General features: G+C 41.0%; 1 protein-coding gene across 29 annotated transcripts in view; it reads left to right on the top strand.

Annotated features, from left to right (window-relative positions):
• The window catches only part of kif1b (kinesin family member 1B), a 216,768-nt gene that overhangs the window by 58,684 nt on the left and 131,864 nt on the right, over positions 1 to 26,220 (top strand). For 13 of the 29 annotated variants that reach the window (XR_015753427.1, XM_043676216.2, XM_087980267.1 and 10 more), the window contains exons 3-15: positions 1,852 to 1,928; positions 5,059 to 5,238; positions 6,545 to 6,610; positions 9,404 to 9,582; positions 10,784 to 10,895; positions 12,114 to 12,191; positions 12,566 to 12,631; positions 12,733 to 12,750; positions 15,544 to 15,619; positions 16,336 to 16,414; positions 18,266 to 18,408; positions 22,083 to 22,124; positions 24,325 to 24,536. Coding sequence is in view for 28 of the 29 variants with exons in the window: in XM_043676216.2 (XP_043532151.2) it covers positions 1,852 to 1,928; positions 5,059 to 5,238; positions 6,545 to 6,610; positions 9,404 to 9,582; positions 10,784 to 10,895; positions 12,114 to 12,191; positions 12,566 to 12,631; positions 12,733 to 12,750; positions 15,544 to 15,619; positions 16,336 to 16,414; positions 18,266 to 18,408; positions 22,083 to 22,124; positions 24,325 to 24,536 (1,328 nt within the window). In the remaining variant the exon portion in view is untranslated. The remainder of the gene's footprint in view (positions 1 to 1,851; positions 1,929 to 5,058; positions 5,239 to 6,544; positions 6,611 to 9,403; positions 9,583 to 10,783; positions 10,896 to 12,113; positions 12,192 to 12,565; positions 12,632 to 12,732; positions 12,751 to 15,543; positions 15,620 to 16,335; positions 16,415 to 18,265; positions 18,409 to 22,082; positions 22,125 to 24,324; positions 24,537 to 26,220) is intronic. The other 16 variants (XM_043676212.2, XM_043676224.2, XM_087980268.1 and 13 more) reach the window with 6 other exon arrangements.

Raw genomic sequence — 26,220 nt, 5'->3', positions numbered from 1 at the left:
TCACCCCTTGACCATCTGAACTCCACTGGCCATGGAACAGTTTGTGTGAACAGGCCTCATGATCTAACTCTTGCCGCATTTTAATGCACGTAATTATACAGAGAAGCTAACTAAGGAGAATGAACAAGTGTTGTAAAAGCTGAAATTGTGGCTATCACACTGAAAAAAGCAGGGATTGTGGTCATACAAGTCAAACTTTATCCCTTTGGGGAAGAACATCCAGCCCTTCAAACCAGGTAATAAGCCTCAATGAAGTGGATAATGAATTTCACGAATTGTCAATCTTACTTAGCTACTTTGTCTTGTCAGTAGAGTCTGACTCTTTGCATAATAAATATTGAGTGCTCTCTTACCTTCTGGAATTGAATTACCATGAAACAGCAGGGGTGGGTGAGGGGGCGCGGGGGAATGCATCTTACCCCAGTGAATATAAAGGTACTTTTGAGTCCTCATACTAAATCCTCAAATGGTGTGCACTCTTGTGCTCACTCTCGCTAGCTCTCCTGTGAATTCTTATGAGGGTTAACGATAAATCTTGGGAGATAAATTGAAAAGAGACAGAGTCTGTTGGTCATAATTTAAAGATGATGTTCAGCAGTTTTCAATTTTAATCATGACTTTTGTGTTGGGAACTTTGTTCTATAAAACCAATTTAGTAACTGAATTATTCCCAAGTTATTTGTGTTAGGTGCATTAGAATATTTTGCATTGTGGGGAATCTATCAGATCTGACCAATACAATGCTACTGTGATACTACAGTAAGTTTCTTCTTTTAGCACTTTATGGTATTCTTCCCCAATTCCAAATGTCTCCATCTCTGTTTTCCATCTTGGGCTTTTTTGAATGTTGTCCCTAATGAGTCATAATTTTGACTGAGGAGACTGCAGACGTAAAGCAATTTGCAATGAAATGTAACCAGGAAGTCCCTCTGCTACACTGGGATTTGCATGTTCCTTTTCCTCAGGAAAACCTTTCCCATAGGATTGCCTCACCTGTAACTGTGATACGGAAGAGACTTTTAATTTGTTTACAGGTTTGAGGTGGGGTGGTGTGGTGGCTCAGTGGTTAGCACTGCTGTCTCACAGCACCAGGGACCCAGGTTCGATTCCACCCTGGGGCGACTGTCAGTGTGGATTCTTCCTGTGTCTGCATGGGTTTACTCCCACAGTTCAAAGATGTGTAGGTTACATGGATTGTACATGTATGTACAGGGTTATTGGGGGTGGGTCTGGCTGGGATGCTCTTGAGGGTCGGTGTTGACTCAATGGGCCAAATGGCCTGCTTCCACACTGTCTGGATTCTGTCATTCTGTGACCTGAGCATCATTGGCAAAACTATACTTGGTGGCTCATCTGTAATTGCCCTTGAGAAAGCTGAGGAGGTAATGGAGTTTCAGGAAGGAACAGTGATATATTTGAAAACCATAACGGTATGTAACTTGGACAAGGACGTGTTGTGGTGTTCCCTGCATCTGTCCATCTCATGATAGAGGTTGCAACTTTGGAGGATGCTATCATGAGTTAGTGGAGTCCATCCTGTTTATGGCACACACTGCTGTCACTAAGCATCGTTCAGGAGGCAATAATCATTTAGTTTTATAAACAGGATGCTGGTCAAGTTGGCTACATTTTTTTAAAATCACATCTGGCTCCTTGGGTGGTTTTGGAGCTGTACTGGTCCAGGCCGATGGGGCATTTTCCATATCATACTCCTGACTTGTGTCTTGAAGGTGATAGAAAGGACTAGGAGCGTGTGATTAAAGTATCCAGATCTTCACTCATTTGCTGCATTGTTTGAAGGTAAAAACTGTAGAATGGGTCACTGATATCTCTCTGTTCCTCTTCCTTGAGGTATTATCAACCCGAAGAATCCAAAGGAATCACCAAAGACCTTCAGCTTTGATTACTCCTACTGGTCACATACCTCGGTAAGAATCTTTCTTATATTAATCAATAACGCTGATATAGAGATACATTTGTAATAAGGCCATTAATGGTCCTTAATGTCTGATTCCTGATTTAAGAAAGTATGCTTAAATAATAATACAAACAACTCTGAATGCGAAATCTGAAACAAAAGCAGAAATTGCTGGAGAAACTCAGGTCTGCTACCATCTGTGGAGAGAAGCTGAGTTAACATTTCAGATCCAGAGACTCTCCCTTTAGAACCTGCGTTCGTTGGACTTGAATTGTTAGCATGGTTTCTCTTTCTCAGATGCTGCCAGACTTGGAGCTGCACCAGCGCATGCTCTTGTTGGTTTAGATTTAAACTATATCCCTGATCCACTGTACACTGTTTCAGGTATCTCTGTGCCTCATTATGTAGGTTAACTTGAATGATTTTCTTCCCTCTCCTTCCCATCGCAACCCTTCTCCTCTGTCTTCTGTGGCTATACAAATTAGAATCTCTCCTTTTATCCTTTCACTTATTCCACCTCGAGCTGAACTCTGTGGGTGACTTTGTTCATGTGCAGAACTGTCACGATTCCAATGTTTTCATTCCTCAAAGTGCTTGAGTTAAGACCATAAGATATAGAAGCAGAGTTAGACCATTCAGCCCATTGAGTCTGCTCTGCCCTTCGATCGTGGTTGATATGTTTCTCAACCCCATTCTAAAGTCTTCTCCCCGTAATCCTTGATTCCCACATCAGTCAAGTCTTGGGCCAAAAAATAGCCTCCACATCTGCACTTGGGAATGGGAAGCAATGGGAAGAAATTACAGCACATTTGTGTTGAAAAACTTCTGATGAGTGAACTGGAAATTGTCTGTGTCAAATAAGTTAGGATAAGAAATGGTTTCAATAAGAGTGTAACATCACTGACTCTTAAGCAAGTATAATGACCACCTGTTTTCTACAAACCCTGAAAGGGCTACTTGTGATTTCCAGCACAGGCTGCATTATCGAGTTAATCAGAAAAATAAAGTGGATTACAATCACAGATGATAAATCTGATTTGGTGTTAGCTAGCATTGTATTGTTCCTTGACTCCTGTATGTTCCAAAAAGCAACCTCTCTTATTTTTCTCCCCTATACCCCACACTCCACCTTGATAGGAGAGCATGAGTATTACTAGAAAAAGGCACGTTCTGTTGAAACTTTTTGTCTTGCATTTATCGGAACAATTTGCAAGAAATTACAAAGTAAAGGGGACAACATTATTATACTGAGACAAGAATGCTGATTGGTTGGCAGATAGAGGTAAAATGGCAGATGTACCAATCAGAGTTCACTTGACAACCAGTCAGCAAGCTCTTCAAATACATGATCAAAATGTTATTGTTCTCCCTTTACATTGGCACTCTTGCAAATTGTCCTGATGAGTGCAAGACACAAAATTTTGACAAACATGTCTGGTTTTTCTCAGCAATATTTAAATTCTAATCAATAAAATGACGTTGACAGACACCTTGAGTGTTATGATTGACAAATCAAAACAACCCAACAAGGTTCTAACATCATTAGCGCTTATGAGAATTCTGCTCTTTTGAATAAAAGTTACAATGTGCAGTATGATTGGTTGATAGTTACTTTCTTATTGGTGTTTCATGTAGAGTCCAGGAAAAGACAGGTACTCTTCCTGCACCTTTTGCCCTTGAGCCCCACCCCTCCCAACTAGGATAGAACCCGCTGGTGTTCACCTTCCACCCCACTAATCTCCGTTACAACGCATCATCCTCCGCCATTTCCATCACCTACAGTCAGACCCCACCACCACAGATATATTTCCCTCCCCACCCCTTTCAGCATTCTGCAGAGACCAGTCCCTCCGTCACTCCCTCATCAGGACCTTGCCCACCCCACCCCCCCCCCCCCCCCCCAACCTCCAAATCAACCAGCCCTTCACTCTTGGCACTTTCCCCTGCCACCAAAATAGGTGTAAAACCTGTGGCCCCCCCCCCCGTACCTCTGTCTGTCCAAGACCCCAAAGTATCCTTTCACATCCGATAGAGGTTTATCTATGCATCCACACACGCCATCTACTGTGTCCGTTGTGCCCAATGTGGTCTCCTCTACGTTGGGGAGACAGGACACAACTTGTGGAACGTTTCAGAAGACATCTCCAGGACACACTCACGAAACAACCATACCGCCCTGTGGCTGACCACTTCAACTCCCCCTCTCACTCCTCCAAGGGCATGCAAGTCCTGGGCCACCTCCACCTCCAAAGCCTAACCACCCGATACCTGGAGGGGGAACTCCTCACCTTCCACCTTGGGATCCTCCAACTACATGGAATCAATGCCAATTTCACCAGTTTCCCAATTTCCCCTCCCCCCACCTTATCCCAGATCCAACCTTCAACTCGGCACCGCCCTCTTGACCTGTCCTACCTGTCCGTCTTCCTTCCCATCTATCCACTCCATCCTCTGCCTAGACCTATCTACACCACCCCCACCTTCACCCACCTATCGTCCTCCTAGCTACCTTCCCCCAGCCCCACCCTCTCCCATTTGCCTCTCAGCCACCTTGGGAACCCCCCCATTCCTGATGATTGGCTTATCCCGAATTGTCGACTCTCCTCCTCGAATACTGCTTGACCTGCTGTGCTTTTCCATTCCCACACTTGATGACCCCCATATTTGAAAGAGGCCAACTCAAGGATGTGTGATAATGCCATGTTTCTCAAATATTTTCCTGCTGTGACTCCATTTGAAGCTTGAAAATGTTGCAATATCTTGGGTAACTGGTGGAGGAGGGAAGAGAATTCCTCTGAGTAGGTGAGATGGGGATTGGCTGCTACTGCCTCAGCTCTCAATTCCAATATTTCAGCATATGACCCCAATTGGTGTCTTGAGTCCTGTTTTGAGAAGCCCTTTGGTAGTGACTGGTAATCAGGAGGTCTCGCCTAATGATCCAGACAACTTACGTTCACTCCCAACTCACCACCATTCTATTGGCATTTGATTTGTAGGGTTCCAGTTTTCTCACTTACATGAAGACAATCTCAGCAGCTGTGTTGTTTTTCAGTTATCTTTAGGATAAATGTGTTATTTTTGTCTTTGTCTTATTCTTGACTGTATCAAGCATAATCTGACTCTGTCTTTTCACTTGTCAGGCTGAAGATCCAGCCTTTGCTTCTCAGCATCAAGTCTACAATGACATTGGTAAAGAAATGCTGCAGCATTCGTTTGAGGGTTACAATGTATGCATTTTCGCATACGGTCAAACTGGGGCAGGGAAGTCCTACACCATGATGGGAAAGCAAGATAAAGACCATCAAGGGATAATCCCACAGGTGAAGTTCAATTTTAATTCAGAGATGCGTCTAATTACTTCGTTGATAAATCTCTTCCCATTTGTTTAATGGGACCCCAAAGTTGATTGTCCCTCATCTCTTATAAGTCATTAAGAATCGCTAAATTCCCACTGTCAACATCATTTTGGCTGCCATTGGTCAGAAGTTGAACAAGACTAGCTGTATGGCTACAAGAGCAGGTCAAGGTTAGGAATCCTGAAATGAGAAACTCACCTCCTGACTCCCCAAATCCTGACCACTCACTACAAGGCACAACTCAGGAGGGTGATGTAATACTCCCCACTTGCCTGGATGGGTGCAGCTCCAACAACACTCAAGCTTGACGCCATCCAGGGCAAAGCAGCCCACTTGATTGAAAACCACACCCATAAACATTCACTCCCTCCACTGCTGATGCTCAGTCGCAGGTGGTGTGTATAATCTACAATTCACCAAAGCTCCTTCAACAGCACCTTCCAAACCCACAACCACTTCCACCGAGAAAGACAAGGGCAGCAGTTACAGTGGAGCACCACCATCCTGACTTGGAAATATGTTGCCATTCCTTCAGTGTGGCTGGGTCAAAATACTGGAACTCCCTCCCTAATAGTCTTGTGGATGTACCTTTGCTGAAGTGGACTATAGCAGGTCAAGAGGGCAGCTTACCAGCACCTTCTCAAGGGAAACTGGTGGTGGGAAATGAATGCTGGCTTAACCAAGGACGTCTGCATCTAATTGGTGCAAAAAGTAGTTTTGTTTTTTCAAAATGTCTTTTTCCAACCTGTCCTTTGCTTTGTAGCAGAGCTGATGGATAGTAACTCCACTGGCTGTTGTGGTTGTCAACAATTCCATAGACTGTGAAGCCTATTTTCTGTTCCTGCTTGCTTTCCAAAAGAAACAGGGCTGCCTAGCGTTCCTTGGGTTTGAGATAGAATAGTCATTGATCTTATAGTCCAAGTTTTTGAAACCAATATTTATAGTCTGTCAAATAAATGGCTTCAAAATGAGATTGCACAGCAACAAAATTCAGCAAGGCCCAGTTCTATCTGTGGCAGTCGGTCCAAGACAGATTAAGAAAGATGTCTAGATGCAATTGCATAATACAGAAAAAATTGACTGATTTGGAATGAATTCAATGTTAATAGCCACCTAAGAATTCAAAGTAAAAGATGCTTTACTGGGGGAAACCCTACTCTCTTTGCGATGACTTCCCATATAGCATTTTTGTTCCTTTTTGGGATAAGATTGAAATTGATCAGTGGCTTTTGCTAAACCTTAGACTATAATTTGTTCCTTCCTCTTGCAGCTTTGTGAAGAGCTCTTTGAGAAGATAAATGACAACAGTAATTCTGATGTGTCATATTCTGTGGAGGTAAGAATTGATGCAAAAGGTTCATCTCATGGGGTATGAATACTGGTTCAGAACTCAGCATTTCAGATCTGAGAAACCTGCATTTGACATTTATATCTGTTTCTAATTGTCATGGGGTTGTTGCTTAGCCTGATCACATCTCCTGTCTTCCTCGACTGTATTGTACCCTTTTTTTTTGTTGAAAAGCTTTTTTTAAAAAAAATTAGAGCTGATTAAAACCATGCATCTTTGTATAAATTGGTCAAGTGATTCATTCAATGGAATTAACTTGTTGTAAAGGACAATGATATTTGCAAATGATTGACTTCATCGTGTAAATAACATTTTCAGTATTTGAAAATAACATTTTCAAATTTGGATCAGAATTGGCTAGCTGAAAGAAAACAGAGTGGTGGTTGATGGGAAATGTTCATCCTGGAGTTCATTTACTAGAGGTGTACTGCAAGGATCTGATCTGGGTCCACTGTTTTGTCATTTTTATAAATGACCTGGATGAGGGTGTAGAAAAATTGGTTAGTAAGTTTGTGATGACACTAGTCAATGGAGTTGTGGATAGTTGTTGCAGGTTACAGAGGAACATAAATAAGCTGCAAAGCTGGGCTGAAAGGTGGCAAATGGAGTTTAATGTGGAAAAGTGTGAGGTGATTCACTTTGGAAGGAGCAACAGGGATAAAGAGTACTGGGCTAATGGTAAGATTCTTGGCAGTGTAGATGAACAGAGAGATCTCTGTGTCTGTGATATGGTTGTTAAGAAGGCAAATGGCGTGTTCACTTTTATTGGTTGAGGAATTCAGTCTTGGAGCCACAAAGTCATGTTGGAGTTGTATAAAACTCTGCTGTGGCTGCACTTGGAGTATTGCATACAGTTCTGGTCTCTGCATTGTAGGAAGGATGTGGAAGCTTTGGGAAGGTTTCAGAGGTGATTTACTCAGATGTTGCCTGGTATGGAGAGAAGGTCCTTGGAGGAAAGGCTGAGGGACTTGAGGCTGTTTTCATTAGAGAGAAGAAGGTTGAGAGGGGACTTAATTGAGACATATAAAATAATCAGGGCTTTAGATAGGGTGGACAGTGAGAGCCTTTTTCCTCTGGTGATGGCTAGCACGAGGGGACATAGCTTTAAATTGAAAGGTGATAGACATAGGACAGATGTCAGCGGTAGTTCTTTACTCAGAGTAGCAGGGGCATGGAACATCCTGTGTGTAGACTCACCAACTTTATTTGCATTTAAATGGTCATTGGATAAACATATGGATGAAAAATGGAATAATGTAGGATAGATAAGCTTCAGATTAGTTCCACAGGTCGGCGCAGTATCGAGGGCTGAAGGGCCTGTACTGTGCTGTAATGTTATATGTGCTTGTAGGATTTCTTCCCCCACTAATACATTGTATGTAGTTTCCTGATGTGGAACATTTTGCTTATATACATGGGGTCTTTAAATTGGCTGAATTGATCATCCATTTTTATATTTCTGTAACAAGAAGTTAGATACTCACAAATCAAAACTCATCTTTGATCAATATTGTTCTCTGTCCTAAACCTGTCTGTTAACTAATGAAATATTACAATAAGACTATGAGTAATGAAACCAGAATCATCTGTTAGTTAAGTCTGCCACTAGACTTTGCACTGTGGAAATTTTGGATCTGAGTTCAACCCAAGAGGAGATTAAAATGACATTTGACAAAGGTCATGAATAAGCTGAATACTCATAGCCTGACTTGGCTGTCTTAAAGCTACTCAAATCCAAATTGTATATCACATGGTATGAGTTGGTGGATTTATTTTTATCCTTGAAGTGATGTTGATATTACAGACGTGCAGTTTACGAATTTTCACCATCATCTAAAAAATAGCTTTCCAAAATAGTAATTCACTTACAAATGGGATATGAAGCGGTTTTCTATGAAATGCTTGGAATTGTAGGTCATTGATTAATGGATGACCTTTTATGTCACATCACTTCCATTCAATAATGTTTGTAGTGCTTGAATCTGAAGCAAGCACTGCACTGAATAGTTCTGCCACTGATTTCACCTTAGCTTTTGGAAAATGAGGTGGGGGTGATGGTGTTAGATAGAGGGCAAAGAAATGCATTTCCGCAGGTCAGGGGTACATACAGTTGTGAAATTTACAAGAATCCAGAATTTGAAATGCATAATTGATAGCAATTTTAATTATACATATTCTTTTTGCCATCTTTCTAACACCTCTCTTCTCTCTCCCCCACCCTCTATCTAACACCCCCCAACCCATTTTCCAAAAGCGAAGATTAAATCAGTGAGAGAACTATTCAGTGCATTTTTTGTTTTTTTTTGAAAACCTGCTATACAAATAATAATCAGCAAACGTAATTAATTCTATAATTTAGACTGTTTGTGATATCTAAGCATGGTGAAGGCAGTGCAATTTTCAGGATTTTTAAGTGTTGGAATACTAAGACACTTCAATGGAAGAGAGATTACATCTTTAAATCCAGCTATTGGCTGGTATATAAAACCAATTTAGGTGTCCGTTTAAGCTTAAATGTAATGTTTACCATTTTTTTCTGCTTTATTCGGTTGGTTTTTTTGTTAGTCTTGCAAACACATAGTTTAAAATTGCATTTCTGTAATGCAATATAAAAACAGATGTGCATTGTTCCAATCAATATGCTTTGCTGAAACATTGTTCCTTTCTTTTCATTATACTCATAAAAGATCAGGCTGGCTTCACACTGACATACTTTCCTTTATTTTTGTGTTGCTAGCTCTTGTTGAAACCTAATCACGTTTTCCTGGTTGTTGGATGCAGGTCAGTTACATGGAAATTTATTGTGAAAGGGTTCGAGATCTGCTAAATCCCAAGACCAAAGGAAATCTACGTGTCAGAGAGCACCCACTGCTGGGACCCTACGTAGAAGATCTTTCCAAACTGGCTGTAACATCTTATACAGACATTGCAGATCTCATGGATGCAGGGAACAAAGCCAGGTTGGACATCATGTGCTGAATCAAACTCTGATCAACTTGTGTACCAACAACACTTAGTACCTTTGCCATTCCCTTTTTTAAAAACTCCTGAGTTAAGGTCAATTAGCTAAGATCTTCCTTTTGGATATTGAATTTATTATTGACTCGTATTTTGCTCAAACCCGGTGAATGGCTCGTTATCTGCCAGTGTTCACCCTAAGCCTTTTTGCTTCCTTGGTAGTTATTTTTATCAGTGCTGGTTTACCAGTACCTATCACTCTCAGGGGCTGGAGAAAGAGGCAGGTCCCAGGGCTAAGTCAGAACGGGAATTGGAATGCTCTTGGTATTATTTTGAACCATGTACATTTGCCATTTGGCCAACTAAGATTAATAAATTACTGGATATTAAAGATATCACTGGGGGTATTGATGGATACACTGAAGGAAAATGGATTGAGATAGAAGATCGACAATGGTCTAGTTGAAGGTTGGGTCAGCCTTGAGGCCAGTACTCCTGTTTATGTTCCTGACTGAGCCAACCATCCATTGAATGTAAAGAGCCAACTGTATTGTCCAGATAAAAATTATCTCATTGTCATGACAATCAGGGCAGGGCTGCTGCTTCAACATTTGTTGAAACTTGAGACCAAAATAACATTTTATATTGAGATTTGTAACAATGTTTCCTGATTTTGGTTTATTCATTTTAATTTAGATATTCATTAATCTTGAGCATACAAGCTTCATTAGTTTCAGGCTATTACAGACTACATTAAAGTAAGAGGCTGATGCTTGGCATCGTCTGCAGTTCTTTGAGCTGTGACTCACAAATGCTCATGGAATCAGGATTTTTGTGCTAATGTTTCTCTGGTTATAATACCTGAACTTGTTTTATAAATGCACTGGCAATTTGATCTTCTCTAATCTGGTATTAAGGTTATCCGATAACTCAGTTATTGTTCTGTAGTCCATGCAACGTCAGTATAAAGGACAGCAAGGTATACGGAAAATGAGACCGGAGGAAATGAGTAAGAATTAAGTGAAGACAATCTCTTCGTTTGAGGAATGAATAAACCAGCTGGCACATTCTAGATATCGGGGAAGCTCTTCCAGGAAGCAAGTTTCATGTCCTGTGTATTATGCAGAATGCGTAATGAGCAAAAGATTATTTTTGGCATTGATTTTTATGAGCTGTAAAATATAATCATGTTTTTAATTTCAGAACTGTGGCAGCTACTAATATGAATGAGACCAGCAGCAGATCTCATGCTGTTTTCACCATAGTTTTTACCCAGAAGAAACATGATGCAGAAACAGATCTTTGCACAGAGAAGGTATAAAGTTGGAGATTAATTCCGAAGAGGGAACATTTCAATTTAACCTCAACTCCATTTTCCTGCCTTTTGCCCATAAATCTAGATTCCCTTAAAAATCCACCTCTGTCTTGAATATACTTAATAATCCAGCTTTGACAGTCTACTGTGGTAAAGAGTTCCACAGATTTATTACCCTCGGAAGAAATTCTTCCTTGTCTCTGTCTTAAATGTGTCACCTCTTATTCTGAGGTTATGTCCTCTGGTCCTAGATTGTCCCACAAGTGGAAACAGCCACTCCACATCTAACCTGTCAAGTGCGTCAAGAATCTTGTATGTTTCAATAAAGTCACCTCATTCTTCTAAATTCCAATGAGTACAGGTCCAACCTACTCAACCTCTCCTTATATGATAGTCCCTCCCTTCCTGTTATCAGCTATGTGAACCTTTCCTGGACTGCCTCCAATGTCAGTATATCTTTCTTTGGGTCAGGGGCTAAAACTATTTATAGTATCCTAGCTGTGATCTGACTAATGCCTTGTGTAGTTTTAGCGAACCTCTCTACTTTTATAATTCATTCCCATTGAAATAAAGGCTTACCTTTGTTTCGTCTTCCCTGCTATATGCTGAATTGGATGTTAGCTTTTTCTGATCCATGAATAAGGGCTCCCAAATCCTTCTGTCCTGTATCTTTCTCCATTTAAATAATATTCGGCTCCTCTATTCCTGCCATAGTACATAACCTCATGATTCCTCACTTTATATGAGCACTGCAGCCTCACAGCACCAGGGACCCGGGTTCAATTCCAGCCTCGGGTGACTTTCTGTGTGGAGTTTGCACGTTCTCCCTGTGTCTGCGTCGGTTTCCTTCGGGTGCTCTAGTTTCCTCCCACAGTCCAAAGATGTGCAGGTCAGGTGAATTGGCCATGCTAAATTGCCCGTAGTGTTAGGTGCATCATTCAGAGGGAAATGGGTTTGGGTGCGATACTCTTCGGAGGGTCAGTGTGGGCTGGTTGGGCCAAAGGGCCTGTTTCCACACTGTACGGAATCTAATCTAATCTAATCTATATTCCATTTTCCCCTCATGCCAATACCTCTGTTCTTTAGCAAGTGCAACTAGCAGCTCTTTCTGCTTTGATTGAAGTAAAAGCTTTTCTTATTGTTTTAGTGCAAGGCCAGGTGGTTAAATTTGAAAGTAAAAGGCAATCTGATGAATGTTTGTATTCCCTCCTTGATTAGGTGAGCAAAATCAGCCTAGTCGATCTAGCCGGTAGTGAACGGGCTGACTCTACTGGGGCTAAAGGAACAAGATTAAAGGTAACAAAGAATGGCAGATTTCTTGCTGACATGTCTTTATTTCTGCTAATTGAATACAGTGGATATTTTATGAAATCTCCAATAATATATTTGATGTGAGTGGTGCACTTCAGCCAGTGTCAATTTTCTTGTTCAAACTCCATTGTGTTTCTGGAGATGCAATAATATGATCTGAAAAGTAGAGGAGTGTTATAAATAGTTAATTTTTGTGAAAACCTTATTTGTGTGGCCCACCAAGGTCAAGTAAACCTTGGGGCGAAACAAATCGAAGCACCTTGAAGTCTGCAAAAGGAGTGCAGTGCTGGTTTAATTTTTGTGACAAATTCAATATATTGACGTAAAACAAATTGAGTTAATTGCTTCTTCACTTTCAGGAAGGAGCGAATATCAACAAATCACTTACAACATTAGGAAAAGTTATCTCTGCCCTTGCAGAAGTGGTGAGTTCCTGTTTATCTGCGTTATCTCAATTTTTTAATAACAGATTTTTAAGGTTGTTTACCATAACTTTTTGTCTTTTCAACTTATGCTGCCATTGCAGGACAATGCTCCCAGTAAGGTAATGTCAGGATATTATCATATAATGTGCTCTGCTCATACTTGTTCTATATATGTGACAACAAAACAAACACTAAAGCATCTCTTTCAGGTTCTGTGTTATGTAGCCAATTTCCTTCACTGGTGCACATTGCTTGCTTGTGACTAAAACAGCCCAAAGTTCGCACTTATATAATCAGTGAAGCTAATAAGTGTCTATGTTTTAAAACTACTGAGGAAATGTTCCGTAATAGTGTAATAATCTGTCTATTGTTGGTTCTGAGTTACTAAAACAATGTTTACACCACATTAGTACATCCATTTGGCTTCTAGAACTGTCTGGATATGTGGCCTGGCAAAGCCTAACCTTTTAATTACAGATTTGATGATCTGGAAATGAATTTGAGATAATTCAGGAATGTGGATTAAAAATTGAGTTGTAACTATACACTATTTGGATTTACTTTCAGTACTTGGCTAACTGTACTTAGCTTCCTTCAAGTTGTCTTTCATCACTGGCTAAAGACTTTTGCAAGCAATCCTTCATTTATTTATTCATTCTCATTTTATTTTTCATGTACTGCAATGAAATTTAACTTGTTTAAGTTGCCCTGTGTAGATGCCAATCCCCTCTGCATAGTCCTTTGTAGCTGTGGTGTAAACACATTGCTGGATTGTGTGGGGCTTTGGAAGTTGTACAGGTTGAGGGCCAACTGACCATTTAAGGAACTGCTATCATCACGTTTGTCATCACTGCACTGTTTTGAGTTCATGGTTTACTCGTGACATTTGAAAGAGAGTTGAGTGGTAGGAGCATAGTTCCTTGGTAGCTTTGGAATCTCTTCCATATCAAATACACAAAGTTCTATCAGCAGGTGTTGGTGATGGTAATCTATGAAGTCACATGGGGTCCAGGGTGTACTAGCTAGATGGATAGAGAACTGGCTGGGCAATAGGAGATAGAATAGTAGTGGAAGGGAGTTTCTCAAAATGGAGAACTGTGACCAGTGGTATTCCACAGTAATTTGTGCTGGAACTGCTGTTTGTGATGTACATAAATGGTCTGGAGGAAGGTATATCACAAGCTTGCAGATGACACTAAGGTTGGTGGAGTAGCAGATAGTGAAGGGGACTGTCAGAGAATACAGCAGAATGTATAGATTTGAGACTTGGGCAGAAAAATAGCAGATAGAGTTCAATCTAGGCAAATGCAAGGTGATGCATTTTGGAAGATCCAATTCAAGAGTGAACTATACAGTAAATGTAAAATGCCTGGGGAAAGTTGATGTACAGAGAGATCTGGGTGTTCAGATCCATTGTACCCTGAAGGTGGCAAGGCAGGTCAATAGAGTGGCCAAGAAGGCACACTGCATGCTTTCTTTCATCAGATGGGGTATGAGTACAAGCGTTGGCAGGTCATGGACTTTGGTTCTGGTCGCCACATTACCAAAAGGATGTGGATGCTTTGGAGAGGGTGCAGAGAGGTTCACCAGGATGTTGCCTGGTATGGAGGGTGCTAGCTATGAAGAGAGGTTGAGTAGATTAGGATTATTTTCATTAGAAAGATGGAGGTTGAGGGGGGACCTGATTGAGGTCTACAAAATCATGGGAGATAGAGACAAGGTGGATAGCAAGAAGCTTTTTTCCCCAGAGTGGGGCACTCCATTACTAGAGGTCACGAGTTCAAGGTGAGAGGGGAAAGGTTTAAGGGCAATATGTATGGAAAGTTCTTTAGTGGAAGGTAGTGGGTACCTGGAACACATTGCCAGCGGAGGTGGTAAAGGCGAGCATCATAGTGTCATTTGAGATGTATCTAGACAGATACGTGAATGAGCAGGGAGCAGAAGGATACGGGTCATTAGAAAATAGGTGACCGGTTTAGATAGAGGCTCTGGATTGGCATAGACTTGGAGAGCCGAAGGGCCTGTTCCTGTACTGTAATTTTGTTTGTTCTTTGTTCAACTATCCATCTGTACCTTGGCAGTAGTTCAGAGTTTTCATCGGATTCTTCCTCCATCTGTTGGAAACACTTGAATCTCTCTTGTCACATTTTCCTTCTTTTATGTAATGTCAAGAGTGGTGTTTGACAGATTTGCCTGAGCTTCCTTATATTAATGTCTCGGTAGTCACAAAATCCTTTACTTGAATTTGGACAGAGGTTTCAAATTGAAATGAGCCAATTTTGGATTATTGTATTTGGAGTCAGTCATGGGGCTGATGTAGACAGGAGATGAAGCCACCATAGGTCAGAAACATCAAATGAATTAGTCCAAGGGTGAGTGCACCATTTACTAACAAATCTAACTTGGTTAACAATGGAAAGTTGCTTTTGTCTGGCTAGATAGTAACTGCAATGTTGGACTTGATCAGTAGGGGAATGAAGGTCTGTGGGGGACAGGAATGAAGGATCGTGGGGCGGAAGGGACGACAGGAAAGTGGTTGTGAAGTGTCAGCTTAGCTGTGATTGTATTGTGTAGTGGAGCAGGCCTGAGAGGCCGAATGGCCTCCTCCTGTTCCTATTTCTTGTCTTATCGCTGGCTAGATAGTGAGTACAATTTTGTCTCGAGCATACTAAAATTGAAAATTTCTCCATTTTTGATGGAGAATGGAAATGCCTTAGTTTTGGCCGAAGTTGACTATTAGCCAGCCATGTATTGTAGACTCTGCATTAGAGCTGTCTCTTTTTCTAATGTTACTGCCAATATTTGAAAATGGATTGAAATTAACAGAATTGGGTAAAAAAAAAAAGTGGGGGTGGGTGTCATCTAGGATTTAACTTTAATATCAATACTTTTTTTAAACCTGTGTTGAACAGAGCAAGAAGAAAAAGAAGTCTGACTTCATTCCCTACAGAGACTCTGTATTGACCTGGCTTTTGAGAGAGAATCTCGGTAAGGTGACTCTCAAAGTGAAGTATTAGTCCAAAAGTCTTGTTACTTGCTTCTGGATAGTGGCACTGTATGTGCGTATGGTGACTCTGTTTTGGTATAAAATGGAGTGGAATTTTTTTCGTACAATGATATTTTACTAAGTTAAGTCACACATACACATACACATCAGTCTAAGAATTTGTGCCACTTCATACAAGCAGAATCACTAAAATATGGGAAGCAGTCTGTATGGCCTATCATGTCCACACCAACCCTGAGAATAGCATCCTTCCCAGACCCACTCCCTCTACCCTATCCCTGTAACCCTGCATTTCTCATGGCTATTCCAGCTAGACTAAGATCCCTGGATACTACATGTGCTGATTAGCATGGCCAATCCACCCAACCTGCACATCTTTGCACTGTGGGAGAAAGTCGTAGTACCCGGAGGAAACCCACGCAGACACGGGGAGAATGTGCAAACTCCACATGGTCACCTGAGGGTTGGATTGAACTTGGCTCCCTGGTGCTGTGAGGCAGCATTGTTAACCACTGAGCCTTGGTCAGAAAGCATTGTTTATGTGCCAGCAGAAGGAGAAGTTAGGTTTGCATTTCAGTGTATTGTGATTGAAAGTCTGCTGAATGAGAAACAATAGCTCAGTGACCTGTGCCATTAATGTTACTGGTGTTTTTAAGTGTGGGTTCACAGATGTTTGATTGTGGCTTGTTTCTCTCAGGTGGAAACTCACGTACTGCAATGGTTGCTGCTCTTAGTCCAGCTGACATAAACTATGATGAAACTCTCAGCACTTTAAGGTATATCTGTTTTTAACATCTTCTGGTACACATTCCGTGCTGTACATGTTAGATTAGATTAGACTCCCTTCAGGCCCTTCAGCCCAAAACCTCCATACTGGCCTTCCAAAGAGTAATCCACTCAGACCCATTACCCTACCCTATATTTACCCTGACTAATGCACCTAACACTATGGGCAATTTAGCATGGCCAATTCACCTAACCTGCACATCTTTGGATTGTGGGAGGAAACCCACACAGACACAGGAAGAATGTACAAACTCCACACAGTTGCCTGAGGTGGGAATTGAACCTGGGTCCCTGGTGCTGTGAGGCAGCAAAGTTTAGCAGACTGTAATTGTGGTGACTCTACTACAAATGAATTCATTTCCTTCTCCACTGTCGTATTTTGAATTTTTCAGAAGCCAAACTCACTGAAAGTGATTTTTTTTTAGCTAATATTACTTCTATCTTGATGCTTAAATCAATTAATACAAGCTTTAATTTTTAAAAATTGAAATGCAATCTTACTCTAAACCTTCAGAACTTAGAAGTAACACGTTTTCACATAGTGCTGATACAATTTCAGTGTGTTCATTTTGAGCCTGTAGCTGACTCCCTTCCACTCTGGACGCCCACTGACAGCATGCCTGATGAAGGGCTTTTGCCAGAAATGTCGATTTTCCTGCTCCTCAGATGCTGCCTGACCTTCTGAGCTTTTCCAGCACCACTCTAATCTTGACGCATTGACAGCAGACTGTACCATTGTTTTAAAAAATTCTCAAGGTCAGGTTCGTAGGAGAGTAGTCTGACACAGAACAAACGACCAAGAGGCGAGTCTGCTAGAATATGAGCATTTTATTCCCCGCAGCGTCGCCACAACCAGGTCTCATACTTACAACGGGTCTGGCTTATACTCACTCTACATGTTACCGGAACTGGGAGCCGTCAGTTCTCGTAGAGCGGTTGCCAACAGCCCACGCTCGGCGGTTAAACGCAACCCCGGAGCAGACTCTACCGAACTGGAGACTTTTCCAGCTGATATACTCTTTTCCAGATATAAACATTCATGGGAACAGCAGAGCAAGGCTAAAAAACACATTCCATTCTGGTTACATACAGATAAGATGATTCACACGGGGAGGTGTGTAATAAGATTCACACGGGACTAAGCAACACCTCCATTCCGGTTAGATTCACACATGTATTGGGACATAATTTTTAACCGTTTCACCACAACCATCTACAAGGTGCACTTCAATACTCCTGCAATGCTTCTTTGATGCCGCCTTCCTAACATGTGACTACTATCATCAAGAAGGACAGGGGCAGTACATACATGGGAGCACCACCAAGTTCTTCTTGGAGAGACACACCATCCTGACTTAGAACTGTATTGCCATTCCTTCACGGTCACTGGATCAAACTCCCAGAGTGCCCTCCCCAACCATACTGTGGATTGTCTTCACTGTTCAGGCTACATTTGGTTCAAGAAGGTCACACACCAACTCTTTTTTTTTCACTCTAAGACAATCCAAGATGGGCAATAAATGCTGGCCTTGTCTGTGGTGTTGATGTGAATAAAACGTTATTAAAGCTTTCCCAGGCTGGGCTTTACTCTAGTCTTGCAATTTGAGGTGTTGATGTATACTGTAGCTTTACCCACAAAATGAATTGTCTTAATTCTTTGATCACTTACTGATTCATGTTCACCATTTAATTTTTCTGTACATTTGGGAAGGATTTGATGAAACTCGTAGGTTGCTCAAGGGTATTATCGTGGGCAAATCTTGACGCGAGTATTTACGTTTTTTCAATTTAGTGTTTTCCTGGTGGAGTTGTTTATATTACTGGGCATTTTTATATTTTAGGTATGCAGATCGTGCAAAGCAGATTAAGTGCAATGCAGTGATTAATGAAGATCCAAATGCAAAACTTATCCGAGAACTGAAGGACGAAGTCACAAGATTGAAGGACTTGCTGTGTTCTCAGGGTCTGGGAGATATCTTAGACAGTAAGTGGATTAACACTATGCATAACCTTATAAGAAATCCTCAATAATTCAAAACATCTGTTGCTATGGACATGAGGGTTATTTTGGGCATTGAAACCTTCCTTACAATCCAGAAGAAAAAAAGAGAATTTATTCAAATACAATATTCTTGACTAGGTTATCTCTTAATCTTAATGTGAGTAGAAGAATTTTTTCCAGAGTTCGCTATTTAGGATCTAAAGGATAATCCATTTATAATCTTTTCTTGTGTGTGTATGTGTGTGTGCGCGCGCGCGCGTGTGTATGGCTGACAGTGAGTTAATGAGGTCACATGTAATCCGAAGCAATAGCAATTCTGGCCAGATTTAATATAACCCTTAATTTTGTTTTACAGTCACAGGACATAAATTTTCATTTTCACTTTTACATAGTAACAAAAGTGCAATTCAAATGTTTCTTTAACTCGTTTTTTTTTGTCTGCTTAGCACAAATCTTGTCACTAACAACCTGTCGTCATCTGGAAAATATTGTACTTGGGAATGCTTTAAAGCATATATTCAAAATTAAAATTTTCAAGTCCAGGTCTGAGTATTGACCACTTTTAGTTTTGTTTGACTTCGATCTCTCAGGCAGAGTAAACCCTGTAACATGACCATAAAGTTCTTCCTTCTACAATCAGCATGGCTACTTTGGCTTTTCTAAATAAACTGAGCTATGCAGCATCTTGATAGGTAATCATACCTGCTGTAGATTAAATTCACTCATTTACTGATCAGGACACCATAGAATGAACCTGCCTCTGTTTTGCTCAAGACCCACCAGTGATTCTACATGGTACATTGTTGTAATAAATGGAAACATGTTTCACTGCAATTTTATGGAAATAAATTTGATGTCATAGACCTGGCTGCATGCTATTGAATTGTACAGTACAGAAAAGGCTCTTTGGCCCATCGAGTCTGAACCAATGAAAAGCTGCTCTGAATCTACACTAGTCCCACCTTCCAGCATTTCACCCAATGTTATGACGTTGCAAGTTCGTGTTGTTTTTTTTAATATGAAAGTTGCCTTTCAGTTCCCTTCCCAGGCAGTGCATTCCAGATTCCCACCACACTCTGGGTGAAAACATTTTTCCTTAAACCCCCTGGCCTTTCATGTTAAATTTATGCCCACTTGCTATTGACTCTTTAACGAAACGATCCACCGTGTCCCTGAATGGAACCTCATTTTGTTGAGAATTCTCAATGGTTAACTTGCTTGGCCCATTTGGTAGGGAGTTTGCAGCAGTGCAATGGGATAGCCTCATCCTGGGACAACCACCTTAGTGATCATGGTAACACCCCTGCCAGTGCGCGAAAGCACTTCCATGTCTTTGTAGGCAAGGAAGTGTGGATGATATTAAATACATTGTTCATAAGTTTAAACATTCCTGCATAAGTTCATTCACTGCTTGTATTTAATATAGTTATTTTAACATCAGAAAATACTTATGTGGCATACCTGTTTTAAGATGTTATTTCCTGCACTGCCCATAAGAATTTTAAAAAACATTGCTGTCTACACTTTTTTTTTTGGTAAACCCACCCAAGAGAAGTCAATTGACACAGTGCAGACTCAACCAGTCAGCCCAATATCTCCAAACTGGGAATGGGGACAAAGCAATGCCCAGCGAGGATGGCACTGAGAGACCTCATGGGTATTTCATTTCTCTCGCTCCGCGACAACTCCCCTTGCATCCTGTGTATAGTCAATAAGAGGGCACTGAGGGGGTGTCCCTATCTCTGAACCAGAAGGCCTGAGTCCACCCTGTTCCAGAAGTGTGTCATATCACATCTAAACATGGTGATTAAAGAGATCTATCTTCAATAAGACTCCAATCATGAACAGCTTCAGTGATATAAAGACCTGGCTCAAGGCAAGTGGTGATAGAATGGGCCTGGTCTGTGATGCACTAAGGGAAGACTCAGCAGTATGAGACAGGGATGTGCTGACTCAAAAGCATTTCAGTGAACTTGATTGAATCTGTTTTTAATGCAGCCTTTAGGGATCTATAAGGATAAGGTTAGCTGATCATCCACTTCAGTATTTCTCTCCTCACAGTATTACAATGCCCCTTTGCATCACTGGTGTTTGGAAATTTGTTAATCTCTAAGCATAATCCATGACTGAATTTGGATAGTCCTCTGGAGTAGATATTTCCAAAAATTTACAATCTTTTGAGTAAAAACAAATTCTCCTCATTAAGTCCCTACGTAGCTTCCCTTTTATTTTGAAACTGTCTCCAGGTTTAGATTTCCCAACAAGTGGGGGAACCTCTTGCTTCAATTCTCCCTTTTAAGTAATTTGGTTTCAATGAAATTACCTTTTAATTATAGAGTCATAGAGGTGTACAGCACAGAAACAGACCCTTTGGTCCAACCTGTCCATGCCGACCAGATATCCCAAACCAATCTTGTCCCATCAGCCAGCACTTGGTCCATATCCCGCTAAACTCTTCCTATTCATGTATCAATCCAGATGCCTTTTAAATGTTGCAATTGTAGCAGCCTCCACCACTTCCTCTGTAAGCTTATTCCATACCAGTACCACCCTCTGCGTGAAAACATTGCCTCTTGGGTCTATTTTATATCTTGCCCCTCTCAACCTAAACCTATGCCCTCTAGTTCTGGACTCCCCGACCCCAGGGAAAAGACTTTGTCTTTTTATCCGATCCATGCCCCTCATGATTTTATAAACCTCTATAAGGTCACCCCTCAGCCTCTGACACTCCAAGGAAAACAGCCCCAGCCTATTCAACCTCTCCCTGTAGCTCAAACCTTCCAACCCTGGCAACGTCCTTGTACATCTTTTCTGAACCCTTTCAAGTTTCACAACATCTTTCCGATAGGAAGGAAACCAGAATTGCATGCAGTATTCCAACAGTGGGCTAACCAATTTTCTGTGCAGCTGCAACATAACCTCCCAATTCTTTTGGGGCTGTGGAGAATACGGGCCTAGGTACCTTTACAGTACTCCAGGTGTGGTTTGACCAAATGTCTATGCAATTGAAGCAAAGCTTTGCTCTTGTACTCCAATCTGATTTTGATAAAAGCCATCATACCCTTAACCTTGCTTGTTAGTGACATAGCTTTCCTTATGAATTTGGCTCTGAAGAAATATCACTTGAATTCTATGCACAAATCGCCCTGGTTTCTATTTTGTGCAATATAGTTTGAGAATGTAGAAATTTCAACAGAAAGATACCTCTCATTCCTATTCCTTAAAGATGCTTTTGTTTGACATTGTGATGATAAGAGAGTTTGAAGTGTTAAAAGAGCTGAATGCTAATTTCCTGCATACACTTACGAATACATGGTATTCCATTCTTTAAATCTTTAAATCTAAGGCATTAGTAATCCCTTTTATGAAGGAAATGTCTCTAATATGTTAATTTAAATATAATGTTACTTAAGGAGGTGAAAATCTAAGAGACCTATATGAATCATATGATGGTCCACGTACAAATTCTTGAAATTTCTCCTGAAGATTTTGATTTATTTCTGAGCGAGGTCTGTACAGCTCCAGAATTAAGGGATGTTGAACCATTTAAATTTTGATGAAATGTTTTCCAAGTCTTATATGCAACTGGAAACAGATATGTCTGAGTTTTCAGAATGATCTTTGACCCTTCTCGTTCTCCTCCTGCATCCCTCCAGTTGAACCAATGACTGATGATTACTCTGGAAGTGGAATCAAATGTGTGTATATAAGTGTGTTGGTACTTTCTAATTCTCCTGCCAAAGAAAATTGTCCTGCTTTTAAATCGCTCCAGCTTTGCATGAGCAGAATAGTGGTGTCGCTTTTGGGGGAATTGCAGATAGATTTTATGAGTGTCTGTGCTGTGTTCTGTGCAAGTATGTGGAGTAAATGGGCAAGGCTGGGAATGTGTTCGACCTTGTGCTCTTGCAAGCTTGCTTTTCTGTGTGTGTGTGTGTTGTGCAAATGAGTGTATGCATCTGCTCTGGATATTGGGTTGCTTTGTTCACTTTTTGAGAGAAACGCCTTCACAGCTTCCGACTGCACCACCCAACACCTCATCTCACTATTTTCTTTTTAAAATAAAGTTTTTTGTTGTTGTTGTTGAGGAAAAGAAATGGCATCACATCATACTACAATCTGTTTTGGCTGTACTTTGTATATCATTTGAATATATTGATTTTATCTTATTTAAAATAATATAATTCAGTTACAACTGCGAGACCCAAAATAGGTATTGTTGTTATAGTTTACAAAGAGAGCCGAGTTTATCACTCAGGATGGAGCATGTGATATGTGCCAAACAACCAATGGCTTCATTCTTCATGAGTGGAGCTCCAATTTCTGATTGCTTGGCGTGTGTCACAGATGTCTATGTTTCTGTTGTTGAGATTGCTGTTCTTGACAGATATTGTATATTCAATTTTTTAAAAAATGTATTCATGGGCTGAGGGCATCACTGGCTAGGCCAGCATTTATTGCCCTTCCCTAATTGTCCAGAGGGCAGTCAAGAGTACACCACATTGCTGTGAGTGTGGAGTCACATGTCGGCCAGACCAGGTAAAGATAGCAGTTTCCTTCTCGAATGGACATTAGCGAACCAGACAGATTTTTCTGACAATTGGCAATGATATCATGGTTGTTATTATTAGACTCTCTTTAATTTCAGATTCTTAGGAATTCAAATTCCACCATCTGGCAGACACTGTGCCAGGATCTCCAGAACATTATCTGGGTCTCTGGATTAACAGTCCAAAGACACTACCATTAAACCATCGTCTCCCCATCAAATTGAGAGAGGGTCTCGTAAGACAAAGACGTACAAAAATCTAGGTTTACAAGAATAAATCTATGGCTAAGGCAGTGTTAATAATTTATACTTAATTTCTATGCCAGTGGTCTGTTTGGAGGTTATTTTCTAAACTCAGCCCACACAAATGAGCCTTTCCCATGTTTGTAGGGTGATTTGATGCCAAAATTATATTAGTTTGCTTGCCTATTTTAATTAAATGTGTTTGTAGTTATCAACACAATGTTTTTAAGCTTTGGGCACAAGAGAGGTGTCTGTGTATATGCACGTGTAATGTCATCTGCATTAGTTAACTGCTTTGCCAGTCATTTTATCAGACAATAATATGACCGATCTGTTCACTTTTCATGTTGTTGCTACACTGATGGTGGTTTTAAAGTCCTCCTGGGGCTCTGTAGAATAATTAAATACAAGCACTATGCATCTTTGAGTTTACCTTCTGTGGATATGACAATATGAATGGTCAGGTGTTATGGGCAGTATCTCTTTCGATCCACCTCTGCACATTCAATGAACAGAATCTGTTAAATTGAATGTGCAGGTTCATGATTCACAGTAAAATTAATTCAGATGTATGTTTTCATGTATTTAATAGAATATTTATAAATTCCTCGTGTGACATTAAGCTGGGATAACTTTGTGCACATGACTGAAAGAAACTATTAAGTGAGTTATTCTTCTATAGATATGAATTGGCTCATCAGTAATTGGAGAAATGCATCAAAATTTGATTGTGAAGCATCATAAAGGATGGCGATTGTGTTAAGTTTGGAAATTTGAACAATATTGTATTTCAACTTTTTATGAATTTTCACACTAAATACATTCTGCTGTTTGTTTCTGTCATGTGTACTTCCAAAGTTGTTATATTTAAAAATTGCACAAGGGCTTTACCATTTTCGTATTTACCATGCACATACCTATGAACCTTGTTTGCTCTGTTTACTGTAAAGCTGATCAAAATGCACTGTTTAGAACTACCATCTAGTGTTCAGTGTATGCCCATTCCGTAACCCTGTCTCGTGGATCTTATGTCTTTCCTTTCCTCTTTTCTCTCCGTTTTTTTTCCCTTCCACTTCCTTTTCCCTTGGCCTGCTGCTCCTCTTAATCAGACTTGAAAGAGATACAGAACAGTAAACATAAGTACAAACTAGCTTCAGGAAATCAAAGGCCTGGCCATTTCTCCACAGCACCAGTGGGTACACTGACAGCTTCCCCTTCCTCATCTTCGCTGAACAGCCAGCCAGGTATTCAGTCAGTGACCAGCCTACAGGAGAGAATAATGTCAACTCCGGGTGGTGAAGAGGCCATTGAACGCTTAAAGGTATGTGCTTAATTAAGCATTTTGTGCATTTTAACCATGTCATTTAGAATCACGATACTTTCATAGTTACATCCAGCCCTAGATTGTAACATAAAGCAGTTAGAATTTAAAAAAGTGTTAAATTTTCAGTTTGGATACAAAAGACATAATGCAATTTTAATGTGGCACTCACATTTTAACACTCTCACTTTTGAACAGTTGACAGTGCAGGCTGTATAGCCACACGGTCTCTCCACATCATTTGGTAAGACTGTCACTGACCAATAATCTCACCATCTTTTACTCATTAGCAAAAATGTATCTTATCTATTCCCCTTTAATACCTTGAAAGCACTTATTTACCTACTGAATTCCAGGGAATAGATTTAATTTGATTTATTGTCAAGTGTATTTAGTACTAATACAGGGAAAAGTATTGTTTAGTGTCTGGCACAATCTTAAAACACAGAAAATAAAACAAAACACAGAATATAGAGCCAGAAAAATAAAACAATATAGTTAATCTAATCTCAATAAAGTTCGGTATTCTATGGAACAGCTTCTGCTTCTAACTCAGCCAATGGTCTAGATCTGGGCTCCTCCACCTCAGTGCCTAGAGTCCCTGCTGCTAAACCAACCACACGGCTGTAACCATGCTTCACCGTATTCCCACCACGCTGTTTGGCTCCATCTCATCTCCACCGAATGGTGCTGCCAGATGCTAGGCCAGCCTCACCAATGCAGTAACCATCGATTCCGCACAGTCCTGAACTGGCCAAAGCCACAGATGTCACTGCCAGCAAGCGTCTGGATCTAGCTGTGTACCTGGAGCCTTGGCTCAGCCTGCAAGTCTGGATCAGGGGATTAAGCCCAGGAGCTGCTACTCACTCCCTGGGAAACCTCGGGCTGGGCTGGGGCTGCATCTGCTTTGTCCTGGCGTTTCTGTCCCCACCACCGGAGCCGTCTCCTTCGTCATAATGCAAGAACTAGGAGCAGGAGTAGGCCATCTGGCCTTCCGAGCCTGCTCCACTATTCAATAAGATCATGGCTGATCTTTTTGTGTCCTCAGCTCCACTTAACTGACCTCTCACCATAACCCTTAATTCCTTTACTGTTCAAAAGAATTACCTACCTTAGCTTTGAAAGCATTTGCTGAGGAAGCCTCAACCTACTTCACTGGGCACGGAATTCCACAGATTCTCAATTCCACAGAATTGAGTTCCTCCCTAATTCAGTCCTAAATCTGCTCTCCCTAATTTTGAGGCTATGCCCTCTTGTTCTAGCTTCACCTGCCAGTGGAAACATCTTCTCTGCGTCTATCTTATCTATTCCCTTCATAATTTTGCATGTTTCTATAAGATCTCCCCTCCCTCCCCGCGCCCCCCCCCCCCCCCCCCCCACACCATTCTTCTGAATTCCAGTGAGTATAATCCCTGTCGACTCAATCTCACCTTGTATGCCAACCCCCTCAATTCCAAAATCAACCTGGTGAACCTCCTCTGCACCCCCTCCAGTGCCAGTACATTCTTTCTCAAGCAAGGAGACCACAACTGCACACACAACTCCAGGTGTGGCCTCGCCATCACCCTATACAGCTACAGCATAACCTCCCTGCTTTTAAACTCAATCCCTTTAGCGATGAAGGACAAAATTCAATTTGCCGCCTTAATTACTTGTTGTACCTGCAGACCAACAATCTGTCATC

This window comes from Chiloscyllium plagiosum, unplaced genomic scaffold (assembly GCF_037043375.1).
Source record: "Chiloscyllium plagiosum isolate Xiang-an unplaced genomic scaffold, Cpla_swu_hap1 HiC_scaffold_37, whole genome shotgun sequence".
Classification (NCBI taxonomy): domain Eukaryota; kingdom Metazoa; phylum Chordata; class Chondrichthyes; order Orectolobiformes; family Hemiscylliidae; genus Chiloscyllium; species Chiloscyllium plagiosum.
The sequence above is the reverse complement of the archived record's forward strand: the minus strand, read 5'-3'. Positions and strand labels throughout refer to the sequence as shown.